General features: G+C 54.5%; 1 protein-coding gene across 6 annotated transcripts in view; it reads right to left on the reverse strand.

Moving 5' to 3' along the window:
• PAX8 (paired box 8) overlaps nucleotides 1-10,081 on the reverse strand; it is a 45,484-nt gene extending 35,403 nt beyond the window's left edge. For all 6 annotated transcript variants that reach the window (XM_011377877.2, XM_011377875.2, XM_023521937.1 and 3 more), the window contains exons 1-2: nucleotides 9,939-10,081; nucleotides 9,502-9,603 (exon numbers count right to left, since the gene is read on the reverse strand). In XM_011377877.2, coding sequence (XP_011376179.1) covers nucleotides 9,502-9,603; nucleotides 9,939-10,029 — 193 coding nt within the window. In that variant the 5' untranslated portion in view covers nucleotides 10,030-10,081. The remainder of the gene's footprint in view (nucleotides 1-9,501; nucleotides 9,604-9,938) is intronic.
• Nucleotides 10,082-16,899: the final 6,818 nt, after the last annotated feature.

Genomic DNA, 16,899 nt, shown 5'->3' on the forward strand with positions numbered 1-16,899 from the left:
GTATGAAGTCTGAGAGGGAGCTGCGGAGGTAAGGGTCGTGCCCCCAGTAGAGGGCAGAACAGGCTGTCATGAGAAGTGCAGGGAACTTGGGCAGCGGTGGGGGGACACGGAGGCCTCAGCCTTGAGGAGGCCAGGGAGTGCAGGGAACCCACGACCTGGCGTGTCTCCAACGTGAGTTCAGTCGGCCCTCAGAAGCCTGCATGGGCAGGAGCCGCCAGTCTCTTTACTAGTGTAGTCGTACAGGTACAAGCCGTTGGAAGGAGTTTGAAACCAGAATGTGGGACCCTGAAGGGCCAGCCAACAAGGGAGACAGGTCGGCTCCCTGACAAGGCAGGCGCGAGCGGCATCCAAGGGGATGGACACACTCAAACCGCGGAGGCTATGCCTAAGCTTCGGTGGGGACAGTGACCTCCAGGGAGGGGGACCGAGGATGGAGTGGGCAGGGGCACCACGCAAGCGCTACTGGCTCATACTCCAGGGAGACAGACACCTTCCAGGCCCTGAGGACAGCAAGTGCGGGCTCCTGAGAGTTGGTCTACTCACAGCAGGCTGTACCCATACGCAGCAGGCTGTACCCATACCCAGTTAGAGGCATTGATTCAGACGTTCTGTGGCCGCCAGGAAGGGAGGCCATGGAGGCATGGGATCTTCCTGGCATGGATGCTATCACCTCATCACAGAATATGGAGACTGGAAGGCCCCAGGCCTTGTCATAAGGTCAAGGAGACTGGAGGCCCAGAGCGGCATCCTGTTATCAGCAAACCTCTGGGACTTAAGCGTGAAAGTGTCCAGCAGGCGTTTCCATTTGGCAGAGGTGGGCATGTCCCCACAACGTTGGCACCGATAGCTGTCCACACTTCCCATGAGCTGGCCAGGCACCGCCCTCTGCAGCCAGCGGGGACCGCCATGAGACTGGCTGAGGCTGCGGCTCACGGCTGCCTGTCCGGAGCAGTGAGCTGGATTGAGGTTTCTGTGCGGTTCACGGCGTGGTGTACCGGGTGACTCTAAGATAAATGGCTTGATGTGCCCGCCAGCCAGGTTGTTAGTTCACAGTCCTTGTTCCCCACTGACTTCTGTGGTCTGATTCCTTCCCCTCCTGGTGCTGGTCGGTCCACTTGAGAGGGAGTCATGAGACCCCGGCTGCCAGCCCTGAAGAAACGTGTCACCCATCATCTACCTTGACTACTGGCAGGGACTGCCACCTTCGCTGGCATGGCGCTCTGCACACGCAGGCGGCCTGTGAATTGAATTAAACCACTGGTGCTTGGATCCAGCTGGCTCCTAGCTTGACTCCCGTAGCTGTCCCAGCCTCACCCCTGCTCCTGGTTCCCATCTCAAAGTCATAGCTAGACACCGAGGATGTGTCAAGAGGTCACCCGTTCCCGCCACCTCTGTTTGACAGTACTCAGAGCCACCTCAGTGTTGGGGAACCAAACAGGGCTGGGGCCGGTGACCCGCTGCTCAGCTAATCACAGATTTAAATGTCAACCGGGGTTTGCTCTCATGCCAAAGCAGGATATCATTACACAAAGCTAGAAAACATAAGACCTGAGCGGGCGGAGGGGAGAAGAATGAAGATGAGTGGATTTTTATTTTTTAAAAATAGGAATGAGGTTCTGTGTTGGTCAAGAACAGATCCTCCTGTCTTAGCCGCATCCCCTTCAGCTCATCTCTCCTTCGAGATCGATGCTCCCCAAACCCACGAGGGCTCTAGATTCCCACAGGAAGTCCACTGATAGCCTGTTCCAGGCCCAGCTGGGTGCTTCCCCTACGACTGGGTTTTCTGGTGAAATGAAGGAAGGAATGTTTTTCCAGGCAGGGCTGTGGTAGCCCCTGGTCATGGCCACAGGCACTAGGCCAGCACCTCCCGCCTGTCCTTTTGTTTAATCCCACAGCCCCGGGCAGGCGCTTTGATTTTGTGTGTGTGGAACATTAAAAGGTCTGTCCTCGGTTTCAACTGGAACAAAGTTTCGTCGCTTGGTTTCAAGTTACTCAGGATGTTTCACAGGAAACATTAAGAAAATATAAGATCTGGGTGTCTGCCTTAGTGAATTTGGGAAAACCGTCTCCCTGGTGACCACTGCTAGAGCAGGAGAAATTTTGTGAGCAGTTGCCATTTGCCAGGCAAGGATCCTGGTCCAACTGTCAGCGCCTCCTGGAAGCCCCCACGGCCCTGGCATTTCACACAGGTGAGGAAGTTCGAGGCAAGAGAGGCAGCTGACTGGCCTCAGATCACACAGGGAGAATCAGCAAGGTCGGGGTCACGCTCAGCCCCTCCTGCCTCTGTGGAGACGGAAGGCTGCCACAGGCCCTGCTCCACAGTGACTTCAAAAGTCACCCTCCTGATACCTCGCAGCCCAAGAGCACCCTGGAGGAAAAGTTGTGCCACCCTCCCGGAATCAGAACACACAGAGGCCCTGAGTTTGTGCGAACATGTGGTTCCCGTGATGACAGTAGATTAAGCTGTTTCATTCTCAGACCATCACCCAGCCAGCTCCCTGGCCTCTCTGCTGTGCGGCTCTGACAGCCACAATGTGTCCCAAGGGTCTAGGCAGCACTCAGTACTCCGGTCACTCCAAGGCCACTTAGGAGAGCAGTGCGGAAGACAAAGCCGACGAGCCTGTGGCTGAAGATGGGAGGGGGCAGGTGGAAGGAATGCTGTTTTTCCCCTCAAAGTCTCTGCCTCAACCATGAAGGATTCTCTTCTGAGAAATGCCACCAGTCCACTCTCCACAGAGAAAAGTGAGACCTTAAAATTAAACCTCTTTGCTGCCAACGTTACAAGCTAAACTCGGCAGAGCCCCCGATGGGGTGTGAGATTGGGCTTTGAACCTGAGTGGAGGGACCTGAGGGAGCAGTGGGGGTCTGAGACCCAGCACCTGCGTTCCGGTGGGCACGGGTCCAGCAGTGGCCTCTGACTTCGTGGGTCGGTCCTTCTAGCAACTCTGAAACTGATTTCATCGCCCCACTAACTGGCCAGTCTCTGGGCCCAGCAGGGAGGTCAGATGTGACCTCGAGATGCCCAGGAGAAAGTCCCTTTGTGGCCTGTGGTTCATTAAGGTGCCCGCGAGAGCTGCTTTTTTTGGTTCAGGCAGGAATATGGCAGCCTTAGGGGACCGTGTCCAAAGAAAAGCCCTCTCTCTGTCTTTCATGTCCGTCCTCCTCACAGTGGCCTCTAGGACCGATGTGAGTCAGGGACCACTTCTCCCAGAAGTCTCAGCCCTGCACTGGAGGGGGCTGTTCTTACTGAGCTGGAGACCTGGGGACACAGACGAGGAAAACAAGCGAGGGACTGGAGACTCTGGTCCCCTGTCTGCACAGGCCTGTGCCTTCTCACCGAGGGCTCTGGCCCCAGGTCCGGAATGCCACAGGGGTTGTGGTGAGCTGGACTTTGAGCAGGGGCAGCGGAAAGGGTGCAGGAGGCTGATCAGCCTCTCCGTGCAGAGGTCCGCTCCTCTCTGCCAGCGTAGGTAGCAGCCCTGCCTCGGGAGTCCCAAGAATGAGGAACAGCGACGGTGTCCCTCCTCTAGTGACCCCACACCTAGGCAGCCTCCTGCATAGCAGTCACCATCCCTTGGCTGAGGGCTCATGAGTGCAGGCATGCTTGCTCTTTCTCCGGATATAAAGGTGGCACTGGCAGGGTTGAAGCGGTTGTGAGGAGCCTTTGTGATATCTGTCATCATATGCGGCATTCGTGACTAAGGGAGGGTACTCAGGAATCCACACAGAAACAGGACCCAAGTTTCATGGGGGAGCCCCCCTTGGGAAGGACACTCCTGGGGAGAGAGCTGCGGTCACCGTAAAGCCCAGACTCAGTGATTGACTTGTGCCCCGTGAAGGTTGCCCTGGTGTGTGGCCTGTGTGACAGATGTTCCCATCATGTCGCCACCTGGCCAGGGGAGATTCTGAAGGGGCTTTCAGACTCCAGACGGGCTGTGGGCCACGACCCTGGCCCCAAGGAAATAGCTATGAACCCTCAAAGATATACCTAAAAGTGCAGTGACCCCAGATACACAAGGAAGGGTGATCCCCACCCTCAATCTCAACCCAGGGGCTCCACCCCAGGCCACTGACACCGGGCTAGATAAACCAGGACTGGCCCAGGAGAGTGGTCAGGAACAAGGGTCCACTGGATTGGGGTAGTCTGTGCCCCTTCCCCAGAAAGAATCCCAGTCCCCCTCCTGGGAGGAGTCATTGGGCACATCCCCAGGCAGGCATCTTCCAGCTCCCTTTGAGAAGCACCTGGGCTAAGGTGTTCCAGCACAAACCCAGAGCCCTGAGTGTGGGGCATATTCTCCTCTGTTTACATCCTCAAGTTCTGTCTCCGAAGAGAATAGGGGTCGTGAGGGCTGAGACTCAGCCTTCCTCCAAGTCACAACTAAAACGAAGGCAAGGTGCAGTCTTGAACGGGGTGCGTTCTCCTTCCTTCTCCCTTTAAAATCAGCTTTATCCTCTTGAGAGACGTTTCTTCTACCCTTTGGCTCCTCATGCACCCAGAACCACAGGGGCAGAGCTTTCTGTGCACATCTGGGAACTCAGCACCTCCGGACTGATAAACCCGGCAGCTCCAAGTGCTGGGGACTGAATACAGCTGACTGTGGTGATGGAGAGCATGTCTGTGCACGGCGACGCTGGCCACTTCCTCCCGAGAACACATACTGCAGCCGCTGCCCAGCCACGAAATGCTGGCACAGGCTGGGTGCAGCCGCAAAGCAGCCCCTCTGCCTCCAGTAGTTGTGTCCCTGAGGGCATGGGCCACCAGGGAGTCTACTCAGACTCCATCTGGGTATCCCTACCATGGCAGAGTCTGCCAACATGTCCCCCGCTGGTTTCACACTTGAAAATGTCCCAAGAGGAGAGGGGTGGCTTTAATCTCATCTAAGGGAACCCCCATCCCCACCCCCCGCGCTGTTTGTGTGCAGGTGGAATTTACCAGGGAGGGAACTGAGACTTTTCACAAAACAGAGTGTGATCACTACACAATGCGATATGAATATTTGAGAAACTTTTCCTATGAAAAATAGATACTTTAAACACACACCCCCAGCCACACATACACATTGTTTTTACGAGAACCAATTAATAAATGCTAATTCATTCAGGCATATCTCCACTAAATTACTGTTTCATTTAATTGCAGGGGAATTTTCCATTACTAAACTCTCCCTTGCTGATTTTTCTTTTTGCATTATTTATATATTTTCACTTGCACTAATAGTGAGGTTGGTATGTGATATTATCTGCTGTTTGTGCGTCTTAAATTTCTTTATCTAAAGTGTTTCCTCATTCTTGCAGCCCCACGTAATCTGGGAGAGACACCATTAAAGGCAAGCAAGACTTTGCACATAAATGATCTAAAAAGGCACCGGCCACGATCAGCCCACCGGTGGACACACTGTCTGATTGTGCCCTTGTTCTAGACGTGCACGCGTGTGCGAGTGTGTCTCCACTCTGGGCTCGTGAGCTCATGTTTTCCTGTCAACGAGTCACAAGTTTATCTGTGGAAAGACTGTGGGTACACAGCCTGGAGTGAAGATCCCGGGGTGGGGGGAGGGGTGGGCGGTGCTTTAATGACAAAATAAACAACACGAATCTCTTTATGAACCCCCAGAGCTCAGCACATAGTTTCCTGCTCCTGTTTCATGGACACAAATCAAGATGTCGACATCTAGACACCTGAGCTCCAGACCAGCTGGCTCCCGAAGAGCCTGCCTCTTTCCTCTTTTATGCCCAGAAAAGTAGGGGTTCTGGTGGTGGTCAGGGATTGCTTGGGGGCCTTGGTGGGAATTGCATTCAAACGGATGTGTTTTGAAGTAGAGCGATGTGCTGATAGTGAACGGCCAGAGTTCCATGCACTGGCTACCTTCGCTTATGAAATAAGTTCTTTCATTTTTATTCTCCAGCCACCTTCGCCCCAGACACCCCTACATTGTCTCCTTTCAGCGTCTTTTTCTCTGTATTCTTCCCCTACTTTCTCTTTCCTGGTAACTCATTCTGGAGGATGTGAATGATTAAACTGTTTACTCCGAGTTTAGGTATGAAAAGGCATGTCACCATAAGTAAAGTTTCACCTTTATACCCAACTCTATCAATAATTAGAGAACAAGGATGACTGTTAGTAAATCTTTCTTACAGTTAGCTTTTACAAAAGGGATACCATTTATTCTGAGCATTCTGAGTTCTATTAGTTTTACTTTCCACAAAAATTAGTTACAAAACAGAGTAACCTCCAAAATGAAGTCTGCTTACAAGAGTTGAGAGCCCTGGGTATGCATGGGAAGTGTATACCTAGAGACCGTGCACCCCATTAAAAGCCAAGATTTGAGCCCATGAACACAGAGTTTTGTCATATGAATATATTAGGAGATGCTCATTTTTGAACAAAAATATCTAATAATTAAAATTCCATGAGATTGATTTTTGTGCTGTGTTCCTTCGCTTCCTTTGTCCTCTTCAGCAAAATTAGGGAGAGTCAGTTTTGGGTATAGACGGATAAAATTAATTAACTTTTCTTCCACTCCCAAAAAGTCCCCAATAAATGCTTCCAATAGACATCAAAAAAGTGTCAATTAGAAATAATTACTTCTTATCAATCAGTGGGGCAATTAAAGTGACAAAGCTTGAAAAGATACTTATCTTAAAACTAATTCACAAGCTAGCTAAATTATCTCCTAATTAACTAGCACTGAGAAGGGGGGAGGGTGGACCATCTTGAAACAAAGATGGATTGAGAAACCCGAATAACTCTTTCTCTTCCTCTGGACAGGTTACCATCCCGGAGAGACCTTATTTTCAACCTAGGCAAGAAACCTCGAAGAAAACGCACCTGCCGCAAATTCATGGGGCCCCTTCCATCCTCTCTGCGATCCAGAGCGGGGCACAGGGCCTCACCTCCCAGACGTGGGAAATTACAGGCACTCTCCCCCCGCCATCTGAAGTCTCCTTTTACCACTTGAATAACCAACTTTTGACTTTCCGGAGCTGGACTTGTGGCAAGTTATTGCACAAACTTTTAATAACACCCTGCTTGCTTTACTAAACTCATCTGCACGGAAAGGGTATTGTTTACATTTTCATATTTATGTGGCGTTTCTCATTCCTCAAGCATCTTTGAATACTTAAAACATGTTTTTGCTTTAGAAGGTCTGTACCCTGATGCTACAAAATTCTCAGTGGGTTTTACAAACCGCTCAGATCATAGCTAACCAGCGCACACCAGAATAATTCGTCATTGGCTCTCCACATCCCTTCAGAATAAAGATGGGGAAAATGTATATGTTATGACCTCTCTGCAGAGCAAGACCAGCTGAGAGCAAGCCGCTGGTGGGCCGGCAGCAGACCAGCGGCAGGCAGAGGCAGGGAACACTCCGAGTAAGCTCGGTCTTGCAAACAGCCCACCCGGCTCCTGCGAACAGCCTGCTCCCTGCCCCAGAGGACACTAGGAGTGGGGTCTGCAGGCGAAGCCCCTAAGAAATGGAAGTGCTGCTAACACCTCAGAGAGGAATGGCATTACAAAACCGGGAGGGGCTGGGTTAAGGATTAGGGTGCGAATACAGGCAGCAGCACCAAGTTAACTGGGAACAGGGGCAGCCTTGAACCCTCAGAGCTGCCTTCTAGGCGATTCTCTTCTGTCCATTAGCATTAAATTAAACCAGAGAGAGTCTCATCCTCCCTTCCGCTCAGCGTCCTTTCTTTCTTTGTTTTGGGGAGGGGCAAAGACCCCCTGGCCTGAAAATGCCTCTGTCCTGGGCTGCGGGGGTGCACTGCTCCCCACAAACCAAGGGCGGTTTGCATCCGAGCCCACGGGAAAACACGCAGAGTCTGGGCTTCTTGTTGATTAAAAATAACGATAAATTGTGTCCTTTATCCTTCCTTTCGTTTATTCCCATTTGTTATAATGAGCGCTTCTAGAATGAAAATAAGTAGAGAAAACAAAATCAAGCCAGCAGGAGGGACCGCGACTTCCGCTTATATCTCAAAGGGTCAGGTCCACCGCGGTGAATTCGGGTCCTGAGAGCACCCACTCCTACTACCGTTAGAAAGGTCAGGGGAAGGTAGCGGGGAGACAGACCAACCGGGGTTGCAGTGAAGGCACCGCCAGCCCCGGTAGAGATCCGGCACCCAGCGCGCTCGGCCTTGAAGACCGGCCCTGCTCCTGAGGCGGTATTGTACCCGATTTGGCCACAGACTGAGCGGGCGAAACCCTCGTCCTGGCCTCAGACGGTGGTCCAGGAGCGCCCGTGGCGCCCGGGCACAGCTGGGCAAGGAGTGCAGGGCAGCTCCGCCGCTCCGTCCCTCGGCTCCGCGAAGGGCCGCAAGGTTCCCACCCCGCGCCCTCAGAGGGCCAGCAGTCGGGGGCGGACTGCTGTGCCCGTCTCAGCCCCGGAGCAAACCCTCTGGCGCCTCGGGCTCCCCGCGCCCCTCACTGTGGCGCCTCCGCCCCCGGACCCGAAGCTGCGCGCGAAGCTGGACCGCGGCGCTCTGGCGGAATAGAGATCTCAGCAGCTTGCCGCGTCGGCCCGACCCTCCTTATTATAACAAATGTCCGGTTTGCCGAGTGGACTTCATGTTTGGCGAGAATTCATCTAAGATATTGATTTCCTCTCACTTTGCCGGCCTCAATCGATAGCACTGCGCCCTGGCCTCATAAATCGCCTTCCCCTCGCCGGCCCAGCTCCATCTATCACCGCGGCCGGGCCGCGCCTCTGCTGGCTGTCCACACTGGCTGCGCGCCGGTGGCTGTGCCCAGCGCTCCCATCGGCCGGACCCTGGGGCTCCTTCCCAACACAGACCCCATCCCCATCCCCGGCCTGGGTCAGGAGATGGAGAGAGCAGGCGCCCACAGCCAGGACCCCAAACACTTCTGAAGGCTCTGAGTCCCAGCGCCAGCGGGGAGGGGTTTCGGCCCCTCAGGCAGTCTTCGCAGGCTGGATGACCCCCCGCGTGACTCCCCGCCTGCCCAGGTTCAGCTAGGAGGGGTCGGAGCTACCGAGCGCACTCAAGCCTCCCAGGCCCGGACCAATGACTCCTTTCCCTTTGGTTTGAGAAGTGCGCGGGGCGCACTGTCCCTCCCGGGGAACTACGGGAGGGCGAGAGCTGAGCGCACCCGGCTGAGGGCTCAGAGGTCGGGGCAGGGGAGCTGCAAGCCCAGCAGGGCGCGGCCCAGGGCCTGAGCGCGCAGGATGCCCGCTTCCCCCGGCCATGAAAGCCGCGGCCGGGCGCGAATGCCCCCTTCTGACCCCACAGAAAGCCTCTCACCGCTCCATGTGGCCCACAGACACCAAGGCCTGGGGAGGCGGCTCCGCCGGTTGCCGGGGACCTCAGGACCAGAGAGCGGCCAGGCGGTCGCGGCGGAGAGCCAGGCCCGAGGCTCCCCAGCTGCGTCCCCACGCAGGGGGGTCCCGCGAGCCCAGCGCGCACGCCCCCAGCCTCGCCGACCCAAGCAGCGCACGCACGGACGCGCGGCGACGCAGGTCTCGGTCCGGCCACGCGCATCCTTACCGGATCTGATGGAGTTGTGAGGCATCGCCAGGATCACTCGCGGCCCGCTGGGGCTCAGGGCGTTCTCACGCAGGTCCCCTCCGCGCCCTCCGCGCTGCTGCCCTGCAGACCCAGAGGAAGGGGCATGAGACGCATGACTGCTGCCTTAGTGCTCTTCCCAGGCCCTGTCCCCCTGGCTTTCATGGCATGGCAGGAGTCAGAGGGTTTTCGCAAAGTGTGGCCAATCTGAACCTGGCTGAGCACACATATGTAGGTCCGGAGGGTCCAGGACTTGCGGTCTGCTGACGAAGCCCCAACTCCAGCCCTGGTGCCCTTTTCCTCTGCCATCCTAGCCTCATCTAGTTTAACTTGGTGGGGAGATAGCTTCCTGGGACCCTCTCCCTTCTGGAGTCACCCCGCTCCCCGAGTCTGCTGCAGCCAGCCCCTGGGTGGCATACCTGGCCCACGGCTGCAGGCCCTCAGTGCCCTAGGTCCTCTGAGAGGGTGCCCTGGGCCTACGTCTCTTCTCCGTCCCAAGTTTGTTCCCATCCACCCGGCATCACAGACCGGTTTTATCCCGCCAGGGCCCTGAGACAAGGGTCTGGAGAGGCTCGCAGCCTGCGGATTGGCTGGCTTGGTGCAGGGGGGTGTGGGAAGGGGAGGATTTTGCAAGGGGGACATGGCTGAGTGGACTCAGGAGTTAGAAACATTCGCTGGAGCTTCTGTTTCCAGCGGGGAGAAGAGAGGAAGGCAGTGAGCCCTAACTGAGCAGGCCTGGACACAGTTGGGGGGTGGGAGACACTGCCTCAGAGCATGGGGATGAGGGTCCCTGCTACCAGAAGTGAGAAGCATGGTCTCTATATGACACCCTCACCTCCTCACTCCTGGTCTGCCCCTCGGCAAGCGGCCTTTCTTTTTACCAGAGAGACTTTTGTTTTCATGCCTATCTCTTAAGGTAGAGGCTGCTCGCAGAGCTGTAGGCCGAAGGTCCCACTTTGTCACCACCCCCGAACAGCTTCTAAGCCCACTCTGTCCTCATCACCCGACAAGGGCCACACTCTCCACACTAGGCTGATGACATTGCACAGGACCCCTCTCTCCCAATACACACAGCACCAGCTCTCCTTGTTGCTCCTTGAGGATTTCGAACTTGGGAAGAGAGTTCAGAAGACTGGCAGAGAGGACCTACATTGGACCTCAACGTGGAAGGCTGGAAAGGGACAGGGCTGAACTGGCCTCCGCCTTGTCTGCAGGGGTCACAGCCTCGAGGACGTGGGGGTCGGGGTGTGGGTAAGAGGGTCTCCTCTGTGGGACTGGGGAGCCCTTAGTGGTGGCAAAGCTGCCTCTCTTTACAGGAGGGAAGCAAGGTACGAGGCAGACTGTGTGTACAGGGCAAGGCCCAGTTATCCCCTCAATTTCAGACCAGGTTCCTGGATTCAGGGTTATAGCTGAGAGGAGAGTGTGCTGCTCTGGACTAGAGGCCAGAGGTGCTGGAGTGAGTGGAAAGGGAAGGGACAGAGGATACTGGGGTTGTTCAGGGATGTGTGTGTCTGTGTGTATGTGTGTGAGAATACACACAATGTTTCTTAGTTAAAAAAATATTTTAACTCTCAGGTTAATCTATTTCCTCCCCTCCACCCCCACCCTGCCCCTAGACTCTTGTTTTTGAACTGAGCAGAAATTAATCATTTTGGGAAAAGAGCTTAGAGTATGTATGTCTGCCAGTGGATCCTCGGCATTTGTGAATGTCTCTAAACAAACAGTAGCTGCTTTATTGTTTTAAATGTTTCTCTAAAATTGTTATTTACAATTGCTCGGTGGTTTCCAGATTTGCAGACACTCCCCCTCTCTGATCAGACCCCAGAGAGAAGCTCCGAGGTGTGCAGGTGAAGCGACCTCAGCATAAGGGTCATCATCACCTGAGGGGCTGTGGGCTGTTGGGCCTGGGAAAGGCTGCCCTCCCTCCAGGGACCACAGCCCTCACCTAGCAGTTCTGCAGACCTCAGAGGGGCACTCGACGGGGCTGAGGAACCATCAGCTATGAAAGCCACGCACCCATTCTTGCCAATGCTGTCTCCCGCTCACAAAACGAGCCCCTGCCCCCTCCCCATTTTGGTAAAAGTTCTCAAAGGACAAAAGGGCAAGTCATCAAAATGTGCCTGACACATTTGTGAGCTTATTTTTTTAAAAGTCATTTTAACATGAAAACCTAGTGTGCAAAAAACACCTCCATGCACTTTGAGAACACCCCTTGCCCAGACTGCAGGTGACACAGCAGATAGATGGCCAGTTGGTGGCTCTGCAGGGAAGTTCTGGAGCCAAGGGGCCCTCAGGCCTGGGGTGGGAGGCGGGGCGGGGGGGCGGGGGGTGCGGCACGGAGCTGGTCTCCTGTTCCGGCCTGGGCCTGCATTCCGGTGTCAGTGGGAAGCAGGCTTGGGGTCCCAAGGCCAAGAAAATTTGTTAACAGACCCCCACCCCTTGGAGCCAGCATCCTCCTCAGCAAAATGAAAGAGGTTGAATTATATATTTATGTTTATTTCAAAATGCCTTTTATCGTGGCTTTTTCTCCAACTTAAAAAAAAAAAAAATCTGTGATCCTCTTAGTTAAGTATAAAAATCTCCAGCCTTCCCTGATGTAACTTGAAAATTTGAAATGAATTTAGTGTCATGACTAAGAGCCGACTGTAAGCTCAATGGGAAATTTAGAGCCCCTTCCTCCCCAGCCCTTTTCGGATGTGATGCCCGCCAGCCTTTCATGCCATTATCAACAGGCAACCTGTGGTTTAAGCCCAGTTACAATTTATTTTTTAACTCAGTGTTTTTCCAAAAAAATTAATTAGTTTCCAGTATGAAAATAAATAGAGAAGAGAAAATACCTCTGGCTTGCCTTTAAAAATTGCACCGATCTGGCCACAGATCTGAGCGTTTCTTTGTGGAAATGAATATTCTTTCAGATTTAACATACATCTCAGGCATTTAATATACATCTCTACCTAAGACTGGTGAGTATTCTGTGATTTTTTAAATTTTAGGTTGATCTGCTGAACTTTCCAAAGATGATCTTTCTTCCCAGGACCCAGTTGAAACCCCCTGAGCTGGGGGTAGGGCTGGTCAGGGACAAGGCTGAGGGCATCCTTTTTCTGGGGTGGAGTTTTGGGTGCTGGAACCCAACCGTCCTGGGCAAACAAGGCCAAGCTGAGGAAGCTGGGAAGCTGGCGGCTTGGGGTCTTTTCCAGCAGCTCAGAGTCCACACTGACCACTGGCAGGTGTTTAGTTGTGCAGCCGAAGCCCACCCCCTGGGCTCAGGCTGCTTGGCTCCTTGAACTCCAGCTGGTCCACAGGCCTCTCCCCCTTGCCATGTGCCCCAGGAGGGACTAGGCTTGGGGGAAGGTCCCTGCCACCTCCCACAACTCCTAGGATTAAAGAGCACCTTTGGGAAGGAAACGGCCGCTCCTGTTCCGGGTAGGAGGTAAGCAGTTCTGTGGGCTAAGAGAGTGGGTACTGTCCTTTCCTGGAACCTCAGTTTCCCCTTCTGTGGGATATGGGTGCAGGTGGGGCGTGGGGAGGGGTGGCCCTTCCTAGCTTTGTTGTGAGGAGAATAGAATTGTGGATGTGAAAGCCTTTGAAAGGGCAGCTCTGCACAAAGTTAATTATCAGACAACAAAGGCAGGGCAGGGCTTCCATGAGGGCAGAGTCAAACTCCTCGGAAATTCTGCTGCAGAGGTCGGTTCCTTTAATCCTGTCCCCAAGCACTGTGAGCTTTTCAAGCAGCCACCTGAGCCCCTGGGTGATGGACAGGCAACTTCCTGTTGGCAGGAAAGGGCCATGAGTGTAGGGTGGATGTGGGGGCCGCAGGATGCAGGGGTATCTTTGTGGGACCCAGAGCGAGGGCAGAGGGGGCCCCGGGAAGTCTGCAGAGGCAGAATTGGTCAGGGTGCACCCTCCCCTCACAGACTGCCCAGGTGTGTCGCAACCACTCAGGGCTTCTACCCTGTCCCCACCCCAGGAAATGGCCACTGCCTGCCCCGGGGCCTCCTGGTGGCTGTGCCAGAGAATCAATCATTAATTGCCCTGTGCTCCTCCCCTCCCCTCAGGCTTTCAAAACCCAGAAATAGAAACACAGGTCCTGGCAGGTGAGAGGGAAGGCCCACTGGTTGGGGAAAGTAGTTTGGAAAAAGCCACTGGTGGCATTTGCCCAGTTGGTTTCGGGTTGGAGGGTGTCTCCCTGCCTGCCTGCAGCCCCTTGGTGGAGCCTTGCTGGGGGCAGAGAGGAAGGTGACAAGAAGAGGGAGGGCTGTTGGAGAGAGCTAACACAAGACAGCTTCTTTCTAATAATAAGAGTTTTTCAAGTTACAAATATTAAGCTGGGCCCTTTTGCAGCCTATTTTGCAGGCGAGAAAACAAAGCCTCAGGAAAGTAAGTGCCCCACACACAAGGTTCTCGGCTGGTGGGCGGATGACTTGGTGTCCTACTGATCACTGGTGACTCTGGCCTTGCTGTGGATATTGAGACTTCTGCTCTCCCCAGCCTGGTTCCTCTCTCTCCAGCTCTCACCCACTGCCTTCAGGAAGAAGGTTCTGGAACCCAGGGAGTTGCTAGGGTGAGGTCAGGCCCTGTGACTAGAAAACTTTCCTGCCCCAGGAGAGGGGAGCAGATCACTTGGCAGGAATGCCATCCTAGTGCCAGGCCCCAGTGTCTAACCCAGAGCAGCTGGGGTCAGGACCCAGGAACCCTCCTAGGGCCCTCGCATGCCCAGGTGGGCTGCCTTCCTGACAGGAAGGTGCCAAGGAAAAAAACCAGGCCCAGGGGTCCAGCAGACACAGGACTAACTTTGCTCTCTGTGGCCTTGGGATACCAGCGGTCCCTGCTGTTGGCAGAAGGCACCGAGCGGGGCCCTCCCAACCCTCAGCTGAGCCCATGGCCCTGAAGACAGTGCCAGGACCCTGGGGGCTGGTGAGTGGACGGGCCGCCTCCCTGGAAGGAAGTCTGGGCATCTGGGCACAGCGTCCCCAGAACTCCGTTCCGCTCCTAGTTGGGTGTCTTGCATTCTGCTACAGACCCTCCTCCCTGCCTCCCTGCATCTGGAGCAGCCTCGGGCGGGGGTGGGGGGTGTCATTGCTTTGCAGCCTGCTTCTGTTTCTGGGCCCCTTCCTGGGTGGTGTGCACCCCTGTGTGAGGGAGACTCTTGGTGTGGTGCTTCCTCCCAGTAACAGCAGCCTTGTCCCTTGTCACTAAGTCTCACTACCCTCCAGCCACTGTTGAGCACTTCTCGAGTAACCCTATTTATTTCCCAGGACATCCAGGCAAATTTTGAGGCAACAGGGATATAGAGGCTGCTCTGAGTCACCCTGTTGACAGCAGAGTCGAGATCTAAATGCTGAGCCAGAGTTCTGTCTGCCACTTGTGTGTTTCCGGGGCACAGAGGGTGTAGCGAGAGCCCCAAGACAGCCACTGGGACAAATGAGAACACAAACTAGAAAAGGGGGCCACTACTGGCCTGTGGAGGAAGTCTGGGGCTCTGGAAGGTGGGCTCAGTGTGACACCTGTCCCGGGAGGGCAGATGGGCACTTAGCCTCCCAGGCAATGTCTGACCCAACTGCCACTTTCTGGTTCGCTGGGAAGCCAGTCTTCTCTGTTTTCTTCTGGTTGTATTTACTTACTTTCAGCTCACCTGCATAACGTAACATAGCTTGCACGGCGGTGGCAAGTGTCCTCCTCTGTCAGTCCTTAGCTGGACAGAGCCTGTTGTTATTTGATGTTTGTCCTTGCAAACCTTTCTTCCTCGGACCATCCTCTGTCTCGTGGGAATGCAGACTTTGTCTTCAGGGTGTGCATTTTGCACCCTGGCCCTGTGCCACATGGACGCCTTGCTCTGTGGGCTGCTCTCGTTCCCTCCACGCCAGGACATGGAGCTATCTTGTCTCCTCGGCGTCTCCCTCAGAGTCTGAGTTTAAGTGTGACATGTCCAGGTACTGGTCTCTTTTCGATGGATATTTCTCTCTCCTCTTTTTCTTTTCAGAATTGTCCCACAGTGAGCTGTCTGTGCACATGTGTTGACGTTTTCCTGGAGAAGTTGGAAGTGAGAACTGGAATTGTAGGAGCGCGGGGCAGGCGCCTATAAACGGAAGGGTGGGCTTCCCACTGCTCACGCAGCCCTCCTCTTCCCTCTGCCCTCAAGTGCACCTCTCAAGGTTGAAGGTGAGCAGGTAGGGCAGGTAAGGAGGGATGCCGGTGTGGTTCCCTTGTCCCCTAAGCAGAGACCATGGTGCACAGAAGTCGGTGCCCTGACTAGGGAATGCTGCTCACCCCGAGAGCACCCTTGACTGCCCATACCAGCCAGGGAATAAAGAGAGAGTGGCCTCAGCCCCCGAGATCCCGAAGCCACCTGCGTAGTTCAGCTTGGGTCACGGCGTTCAGCGTTATGGTCTCTCCAGGATTGAGAGAAAGCTGGACCCCATGTTGGGGACCCATCTCTCTGTTCTGGAACCTGAGAAGCTGTGAACCAAGTGTCAGAGAGCCCTGGGTGGATGACACAGCCCGACCTTGAGCTGCATGGTTTTGGGAAAGTCATTCACTCTGATTCTCAGTTTTCTCATATTGGTTAAAAAGAGGCATATAATACTCACACAGCAGGGTGGTGTGAAAATAGTTTTTAAACTGTTAAGAAATGGAGCAATGTGAGGGATGATGAGTTTGGGTCAATTATAATGTAAACATGGCACCAGGGTCCCCTCACAAGGAGAGCCCTCCCTCACCCTCTTCCTTGCCCCATATCTTCTTGTGTGAGTACTCACTGAGCAGCTACTCAGTGCTAGGACATGGGGGCACAGTGATGACCCACATAAGAACCAGGTCCTCGTGGGGCAGACAGGGCCTTGAAGAGGTTGCAAGAGCAAGGCAACTCGCAGTCTGGGCTGTTTAGAAGGGACCTCGAAGCAGAGATGAGAGGAAGAGGTGGAGGCTGCTGACAAAGGAGGGCTGAGGGATGGGGAGTGAGGTGGAATGTTCTTGCAGGGGCTGGGAAGGCCACATGTGAAGGCTCAGTGGCCGGGGATGTCAGGCACGTTTAGGGGACTGATCTCATGGTGGTGGGAAGTGAAGTGTGGCTAAGGGGTGCGTGTCCCTGGGTATGCGTGCACACACAGGTGTGGTGGGGGTGGGCTGTGGGACTGGTTAGAGCCCAATGTCCTTGTAGGCAAGTTAAGGAATTTAGACTTCATCCTAAAAGCAAGGGGTGCGTGTGAAGGGATTTTATCAGCAGGAAGGAACAGCCAGACCCCTTCCTGGGTGCAGTGTGGAGAATGGGTTGCAGCTGCAGAGGCCTGTTCCCATAATTCCCTGAGGACCGATGGGCACACTGTGGATGGAGAGAGGAGACCATGGGGATGGGATGATGGAACTCTTGCCAGAGTCAGCCAT

The sequence above is a fragment of the Pteropus vampyrus genome, unplaced genomic scaffold, assembly GCF_000151845.1.
Source record: "Pteropus vampyrus isolate Shadow unplaced genomic scaffold, Pvam_2.0 Scaffold323, whole genome shotgun sequence".
NCBI lineage: Eukaryota > Metazoa > Chordata > Mammalia > Chiroptera > Pteropodidae > Pteropus > Pteropus vampyrus.